Source organism: Pollicipes pollicipes, unplaced genomic scaffold (assembly GCF_011947565.3).
Source record: "Pollicipes pollicipes isolate AB1234 unplaced genomic scaffold, Ppol_2.1 Scaffold_4295;HRSCAF=5057_pilon_pilon_pilon, whole genome shotgun sequence".
Taxonomy (NCBI): domain Eukaryota; kingdom Metazoa; phylum Arthropoda; class Thecostraca; order Pollicipedomorpha; family Pollicipedidae; genus Pollicipes; species Pollicipes pollicipes.
The window spans coordinates 28,341,536-28,350,045 of record NW_023596461.1 but is presented as its reverse complement, the minus strand read 5'-3'; the positions used below and the strand labels follow the sequence as shown (position 1 = coordinate 28,350,045).

The 8,510-nt window shown below is 57.6% G+C and overlaps 1 protein-coding gene and 2 long non-coding RNA genes across 3 annotated transcripts; 1 reads left to right on the top strand and 2 right to left on the bottom strand.

Annotated features, from left to right (window-relative positions):
* Positions 1–318: 318 nt before the first annotated feature.
* Positions 319–1,263, top strand: LOC119096233 (uncharacterized). The gene is made up of 3 exons (XR_005094036.1): positions 319–375; positions 749–885; positions 1,070–1,263. It is a non-coding gene; the product is annotated as an uncharacterized LOC119096233 (long non-coding RNA).
* Positions 1,264–1,909: 646 nt separating this feature from the next.
* On the bottom strand, positions 1,910–3,350 carry LOC119097387 (putative peptide chain release factor C12orf65, mitochondrial; the record flags this gene model as incomplete). Its single annotated transcript, XM_037220432.1, has 2 exons — positions 1,910–2,263; positions 3,203–3,350. Coding segments are annotated over 2 exons (375 nt in total), but the record flags the coding sequence as incomplete, so codon positions are not given.
* Positions 3,351–3,427: 77 nt separating this feature from the next.
* LOC119097113 (uncharacterized) lies at positions 3,428–5,860 on the bottom strand. Its single transcript, XR_005094129.1, has 3 exons — positions 5,688–5,860; positions 3,865–4,032; positions 3,428–3,467 (listed from the first exon to the last, which is right to left on the bottom strand). It is a non-coding gene; the product is annotated as an uncharacterized LOC119097113 (long non-coding RNA).
* Positions 5,861–8,510: the final 2,650 nt, after the last annotated feature.

Sequence of the window (8,510 nt, the reverse complement as noted above, 5' to 3'; positions counted from 1 at the left end):
GACCGTGCGCGCCCGTGCGGGCTCTGTTCACTGAAGCCGTGTCGCCGCTCTGCCAGTGACCGTGCGGGCTCTGTTCACTGAAGCCGTGTCGCCGCTCTGCCAGTGACCGTGCGGGCTCTGTTCACTGAAGCCGTGCCGCCGCTCTGCCAGTGACCGTGCGGGCTCTGTTCACTGAAGCCGTGCCGCCGCTCTGCCAGTGACCGTGCGCACCTGTGCGGCTCAGGTCGCTACAACAAAGCCGTCCACGGTGGTGGGCCACCTGTGCGAGGCCATCAAGCTGGGGCCTGCCGGGTGGACCTGTCCCGGCTGGATGTGGATCAGGGCCGCTGGTGGACACGGTGTCCCGCGTGGTCCGCAGCCCTGCCATCGGCTCAGGTCGGTGAGGGAGGGAGGGAGGGGGGAGGTTGGCAGGGCAGGGTACACGGCGGACGGGCCGGGGGCTAGCTCTCGGTGGCTCACTGGTTACCGTCGCGCCAAGCATGTTTGCTTGGCTGTCCGCTTCCAACAACTGGACGGCCTGTTGCAAAGGTCATCATGCACCGGCGGTTGTTTTAGAGACTGATGTGTCACCGATGGCTTATGGGACGAGCGTTTGAGCTCACAAGACGGCGCGTGCCGGTCAAAATCTAGTGTCATTCGCCGGCTGGTCCGCGACTGTGACTGGTCAGACAGATTTCCTTGACCTGGCGGAAAGGATCTCTCAGAGCCGTGTCATGTGCGCGACGAACTGACGCCCGGTGTCCTGCAGACATCAGTCGCCTCCGCGTGATCAAGGAGCACTGTCCCGACGACGTGACCTACGACCAGTTGAAGACCTGCCTGGCCGTGATCGCCCGTTTGTACGGCCTGACCGGTCGCTCGTGCAGCTCGGCCGGCCGCCCCCAGGTAACGTCGTCACTACAGATCACATATAATGCACGACTTTCCAGCTCATCTGATGATTCGTTTGTCGTGTGCCGTGTAGTCGGGCGGGTCATCACGTGCGCCATATGAAGCAAGGTCAGTGGCTGAGGCGAGCCGCGCCGTGTGTGGTGTAAGGCCTTCACCTCGCGTTCGCCGCGTGCCGCAGACCGAGCGGGCCGCCGCCCCGCCCGCCAGCCAGCCGACCGGTTCCCCCGAGCGGGCCACGCCCTCATCGGGCGGCGCCGAGCCGTCGGACGGAGGCTGGCTGTCGGCGCGCGGCCCGGCCACCACCATCGTGCCTGCACGCCGACTGGAGACCTCGCAAGCACGGCTGACGCGCTACCTGGCGCCGGCGGCAGGCTCGCCGCCTTCGCCTCCGGTGTCGCAGCCGCAGCCAGCGGCCGGGCGCGTCACTGTCCGGCCCGGACGCTGGCCTCCAGCTGGTGGATCCGTTCGGCGACGATTCGGATCCGGACGAGGCGGAGCTGCTGGCCGCCGAGCGGGCGGCCGAGGTCAGACCGGCACCGAGCGCCGAGCCGCCGCCGCCACCACCGGAGCGGTTCCGCTGGCCCGGCGCCGCCGCCGCGGCCGACGAAGACGAGGGCGAGGCCGCAGCGCCGGCCCGGCCGCTATGGGGCCGCCTAGACCCGGACGAGGTGAACTCGCGGCCGGCGCGGGCCGTGGTCGGCTCGCGGCCGGCCCGGGCTGAAGACAGAGCCCCACCGGCCCCGGTACGGCGGGCGCCGGTCAGACTGCGGCCCGGGAACCTGCTGTCCGACTCTGACTCCGAGGACGACTCGCCGGTCGTGCCGCGGCCTGGCACCAAGCGGAAGCTGCCCGGCTGGATGGCCCATACTGCCGCCACCGACCCGCGGTCGCCCAGCACAGCAGCCAAGAAGCGCTCGTTACTGTCGAAGTGATCGTGTTTATGTGCTAAGGTCGCGGTTCGCTTCTTTTCATGTTCGTGGTGTTGTCATAGATCGAAACGGCAGTAAGGGAGTGCCAAATCTTTCGTTCGCATGTATTGTGCGGCAAATAAACGATCGACGTGAAAACAGCACAGCTTCCAACACGGCGCTGCCGCCCCTTGAACACTACAGTCGAACAAACTAGCCTACGTTGCTGCTGGTCGTTTACGTGACGGGTGGCTCCTGCTGCTCGCGCCACAGTTGTTTCCTCAGCTGCCGGCGGCGGCGCTGGTCGTCGCGCCGCTGCTGCTGCTGGGCGCGACTGCGCTCCTGCTGCGCCGCCACGGCCTGCTCGCCGTTTAGCAGGCCGTCCAGCCGCTCTGCCAGCAGCCGACGTGCGCCAGCACGGTTCACCTCGAGTGAGCGTGACTCGTGGCACTTGACCACCAGACCTGGCGGCGGCGGCGGCGCCAGTCAGGGGCGTCGCCCGACGAGCCCGGGGAAAACCCGTGACCACACGCAGGCGACCTTATGGCGCCAAGCAACGCAAGGACTGTGCGTTTTTGGATGTCTGTGTTGAAGAACTGGAACAGAGCGCGGTTAACTCTTTCGTTACCCTTCAGTTTGCTCTCGTCCTTTCTCCGGATGAGCAGCCGGCGAGCACTGCCTGCATCCGTCAGTTGGGCTCGGCAACGGCTCCGGAATCAGCTACATGGCACAATCGGTATGAACCTGGGAGGAAGCCGAATCAACAGAACTGATGAGACAAGCTGACCGAGTAGTGCAGTGGTTAACGCGTCCGCATTAACCAACGCACGTCTGGGAGACCAGAGGTGCAGGGTTCGGTTTCCCACGGTGTCCGCCCTTCCTGCTAGGGCGAGAGGCAGGCGACGCCATAAAGCGTCAGCAGCTGAGTGCGTCGTAAAGCCCCAATGGCACGCACATAAGTTGACTAGGAAAGGAACGCAATCATACTAACACATTTTCTATGGAACGGTTAGTGTATGTGCATCATTGGATATGAGACGGCCGCACCAGCAAGTATAACTTAAATACGATTATATATGGTCCATACAATACAGCTTGATCGGAATCTTCTCTGGCATTCAACAAATCTACAGCGGCAGGCGAAGTCAAGCTAACGCGCTGCGCTTATCGGAGCTCCAGGTTGAAATCGACCACGTGCGTTGGGAGCCTTAGTGTTCTTACGAAGCAGAACCAAGCACAAGTCTGCTGCCAGCGCGCCGGACAATGCCGGCGAGCTGCGTCCCGCTTAACTGCACGACGCACCTCCCCAATCCCCTGGCCACAACAAAACCTTCCGAGCGAGGGAACTCGGCATGCGCTACTACCGCCGCCACCAGTAAATCCCCGACTGTCGCCATACCAACCTGTGGGGACGTGTTTCAGGGACACGCAGTTAGCCGTCTTGTTGACGCTCTGGCCGCCCGGGCCGCTGCCGCGCACGAAACGCTCCTCCAGCTCGCGCTCCTGCAGCTCCGGGAAGCGCGAGCGATCGATGGCGTCTCGACTGGCGGCGCGCGCGGCGGCCGCCAGCCGCCGGGCGGCGACGGAGCAGCGGCGCAGTGGCGGCCGACGCCAGCCAGGAGAGCATGCTCAGACCAGCCGGCGCCGGCTCAGCACGGAGTGGCCCTTCTGGCGGACACGGAAGGAGCGGGGGCAGTGTCGCGGCTGGCTGGCCGCTATATGGCGCCAGCGGCGGGGGCGAGCGGCGCGCAGCTGGTATAAATCGTCTCTGCAATTCGAATGCTTATTTTCGCTTCGCTTTAGAACGAAAAGCCCCCACGAAAGGCTTTGGAGTCATCTCTTCGGCGTTGGGTGAGGTGGTAAGGAAAAACAATGAATTCTGTGAGTGAACATGGCACCAACCCAGTGGCTGGCACGACACATTTTCGACTAGATTGAAGGGGCAATTGCGGGCATACGACCACGATATGCTTCGCAAAAAATTAATGTCCTGACCTAGTGCCGTAACTGCCTATCCATGCAATGGCACAGGGAGCAGCCAGTGCAATGTAACAGGCCTAGTCACCTCAAACAGGAAGCGTCGCTGCTCTGTGCTTTCGACGTGCCGGGACTTGTCAAACTCGCTGCGCACCCTCCGATAGAAGTAGCCCTTGTCAGTGAGCTGCAGAGTCTGGCCGTAGCGAAGCAGGCCGCGATACAGCCCACGCATCTGAGTTCCACTCGGAGCTGACATCTGGAGAGGGAGAAGTTGATAAAATGGGCTCACTGAACAATAAACAGCTGGCCTATCCCTTCCTCGATGAACATTGTGATCGGCTGTAACAGATGGTGAGAAGGCCTCAGAGGTATGCACTGCTATATACAAGTAAATGAGCTGGAGCAAAGTCAGGATGATGACAGAAAGGTTGGGTGAAATCTCCCAGATTAATGTATCAGAGTATGAGTGTAAGTGATCTCTGATGGATACAACCAGCAGCTGGCTTGATCCTCCAGCTGCTCGTTTGATTTAAAGCTGCCCAACATGATGAAAGTAAAGCATAAGTACATCTTCCTTCATCAAAACCATGCATGCTATGAAGGTGCTAAAACAGAATTGCATGCACTTTGACACACTGGATTGCACACTTCTAGTGTCATATCTGTTGTCAAAAGTCAAAAACTCATAACTGGCTTTTTCATTTTTGTTCAGGAGAGCATTTTCTTTTTTGTCTTTTTGATATTTTGATGTCATGGCCAGAAACAACTGGCAAGAAACCTAAATCATACACCACTTGAAAAATAAAATGATTTCCTATCTTGCAATGCAAAAATTACATATAAATGAAACTACTTCAGTCTTCACAGTGGCAGATGTTTTTTGACACAGGGAGAGCCCATGGAAACCACAAAGTGGTCAAATTCTGAGACCCATATCTGGATAACACATATATCATAACACATGTGCTTTTTGCTGATTGCAAGAAGGGGCTTAGCAACATTTTGTAGCTTGGCAACAAATAGACATTTGTGCAGCTACATGCTTTGTCCCATACAGTTGATACACATTGTATGGGTGAATGAACAGCTTTGTGGAAACAAGGGAAAGTGTCTTCATGCTTAATTCATTTCTAACCAATGGCTGTAAAGCTTCTTTGCAAAAATTAAGCAACTGCTGTATGCAGAATCAGCCCATGGCATACCCATTCTAGATGGCAGACTGGTGGTAACTTATTGATGGTAGATGTCCAACCTGTAGCTTGCCCACAATGACACTTGGTTTATGTCGGTTATTGGAAATCAAACTGAGGATACATCATCAGGTGGTCAAATGCCACAACCGGTATATTGATTGAAACAACACAAACCAGGAGTTGATATCAGGATCAGAATGTGATACACATGGCACATGAATGCACCATAATAGAAAAAAAATGACTGGATCTATGCACTCACTGAAATGGCATTGCAAGTCACATAACAATCCAACCCCACTACCAAACTAAATCAGGTCAGCACCCAAAAACGCTTTGTAAATAACTGGCCTCCAACACTTATACATGTTGGTGGAGTAGCTTAGTTATAGACTGTTGGTCAACCCATCTTAAAGTCAGGCCAAAACTTACAACCTTTGACTTGACATAGGATTACCACTTTCCCTATTGCAGTAAAACTCAATCATGACATACAAAAACCATGACATAGAATATTCCCTCCATCCACTAGGCAGGTGCGAAAGTGGTAAGCTACAAAAATGCAAGGGTACACACTGGGGAAGTTCAACACCATGCAATATGTGGTCGTGCACCTTCCTAATATATCAATAAAAACATCATTACGGCCTTCAAGACACCAAACACGAGCAGCATTTAAAATAAAGGTCAACAAATTCTTCATGAGCTACTTACGTACCTGCCGTTCACCAGCTAACGCATGTAAGTACGGGATATCACGACGCTTTATCGCCCTTTAAGCCCCCATCAGCAGAAAAAACGCCCCCGTGCGAGAAGACACGAAAGCCTCGCACGAGAGACCGCATTGAAGTCACAATATTTTGTCGCGGCTGCGTTTGAAATGTAATTATGTAGATCGCGTTTGTTAATGTATTACGACCATAGCGACGGGTTGGTCACTAACACCAGCAACGCAACTGCCATATCCCTTACCAAAGGAGCGTGTTGACGACCCCATTATGGTGGTGACCCTCGGTGGTAGAATAATCTTCCAGTATCACGATTGGAATGGCTGTTCCGACTATCGTCCCCGCCTGGCGACGTTACCACGCACGCGTTTCGGCCAGCTACCCTCCAGCAGTTATCAGGTCCTGCGGAGTTCTAACTCCTGAAACTGGATGAAATATGGCATAGTGGCCCCGGGCCAGAGCGGCGTTTGCCAACCAGCCTTTCCATACCAGGCACGCCAAGCAGTAAGCCAGTCGCCTGGCTGGAACCCGTGCCCAGTGCTGCTACCTTACGGGCCTCAGTACCGCGCCCAGACTTGAGGCAGCGAAGCTTCCGTTTTTGCCGAACCATTGCAATATTATGCAATGCAATATTAAGCACTGTTGATTAAATAGGTAAGCTGCACCTCCTGCTCAAATATTTGGATCTAAACTGGAGAGCTGTGCACTATGCCTGTCACCACGTAGGTCATGTGTATTCACAACTAGTGCACATCACATTTGCAGTTTGTACAATGGTGCACGACGCAGCCTCGCCCAAATGTTCCATCACAAAATGGGGTACCATGTAGGCAGGCTATGAAACCCATGTCCGTGGCCTACTAGCGGCCTTCCGGGATGGCACGGAGCACCTGCACAGTTACAACTATGTGCGCGAGTGCACTCGGACCGCAGCACCATCTACCGGCCAAACGCGCGATAGTGCTTCCCGCCTCGCTCGCGGCCCAAGCCGAAGCGGTCCCGCTTGTCAAAGCGGCCGCCATAGGGTGGCCCGGCGCCGCCGCCGCCCCCGCCGCCGCCGCGCCGACCACCGCGAAAGCCGCTGCCCGCCACCACCACCCCCGGCGCCGAAGCGGTCCTCGTGGCGGGCGTCGCCGCGGTACCGGGCCGGACTGCTACGGTAGCCGTCAGTACCGGCGCCACCACCACCACCGCCACCGCCGCCGCCGCCGCGCCGCCGACGGTCCGCCTCCTGCCGGAGAGCGAGAGGCCCGTCAGGCAGCCGGCCAGCACTGCCAGCGTGGCTCAGATGGCCACCAGGTCACTCTAACGCTTGCACGTGGCATATTGTATGTGCTCTTTCAGATGTATATCCACACACTCAACTACGGGCCTTGCTATGGAAGACCTTTTAGTAGCGATAGCGATGCTACGCGTTAGCAGTATGAGCCGTTCATATCTCTACGAAAACCAAAACGCCACGCGATCTAGCAATGACAGTCACGGGTCAATAATATCTGACCTAAGCCAGTGAGCAGCGGCACAACCAGCCTTCCCGGGGTTGGGTGTACCATGTGGCATGTATGTAACAGTCATTACACATCAGCAGCCTGGTCTAAACAAGAACCAGAAGCGTTAACCAAGGTGAACGAGGTCGAGCGCTGAACAAAAAGGGTCTCCGTTGAAATGAAGTTGTACAAATCCTTGGATTCCCGGCTCGGACTGGGGGTTCATAGTACACATGACAGGGTTTGCTGCTCGGCATGCGCGTCGTCACGTTCGCATACATTTTGTAAACAAGCTCCAGACCGAACGTGATTCAATGGATCACGATTAGTTCTGGGCGACGATCGACGCCAGTTCGAGACAGAGCCTTGACTCACCGCGGTTCCTGCCGCCTCGGAACTCTGAGAAGCCGCCACGTGCCCTGTCGAAGGCTCCTCGCGACCTGGCCCGTGACCTGCCAGAGCCCTGGAGGCACACAGCAGATCAGGACACCGTGGGCGCAGGAAAGACCTGGATACGTTGCCAGAGCACATCCTGTTGAGATCATGCATCTAGAATCCAAATATGCCTGTGATCAACCCTCCTGTCCGGAAGGGACACCACATCAGTGTGTGATCGCGGCAAGCGCAATCACCGCAGTCCCATGTCGCGTGCTCGAGAATAGCGGGGGACGCCTCGCGGGCGCCCGTCTGCAAGGCGATTCCCTTGCAGACCTTCTGTCTGTCCGCATAGTTTGTCGTCATCACAGTAACCAAATGACAGGGCGAACAACCGCACATTCCAAGGCACAAAACCGGCGCTGAACCGACTACAGATAAGAATACAATACCCAACAGCCGACCAGCTGCTGATCATAAATACGAACACAAGTTCAGCCACCAGCTAGCGCTGCAGCTGCCGACGGCGGCGGGGCGGGCAGGCTCGGCTGGGCCACGTACCCGTCCTCGCGCCGGCGCGCGCGGCACGTTATTGTAGCCGGTGGGGCCGGTCGGGTGCTCGCCGCGCTTCTCCAGTGCCACAAAGTCGTCCACGTGCAGTGACGGCGGCCGCGATGTGTTGGGCGGCCGGGAGCGGAAGTGGTCGCCGCGCGGCACGGGCCGGCCGAAGCCGCGGCCACGCGCCGGCAGACCTGGCGCGCCGGGGCGATGTCAGCTCGGGAGCACGCTCACGCGAGGCAAGCGGAGGGTGCGGTGGCCGTCCATCGGACGACACAGCCGACACCGGGCGACAGCCAGCGTCGGCGGCCGCCAGCTCCGGCTCGCTCGGCAGCCGGGGTCCACACACGCAGCTGACGTTAACCAAGATTCGCGCTCTGGCGTGCGTGGTCC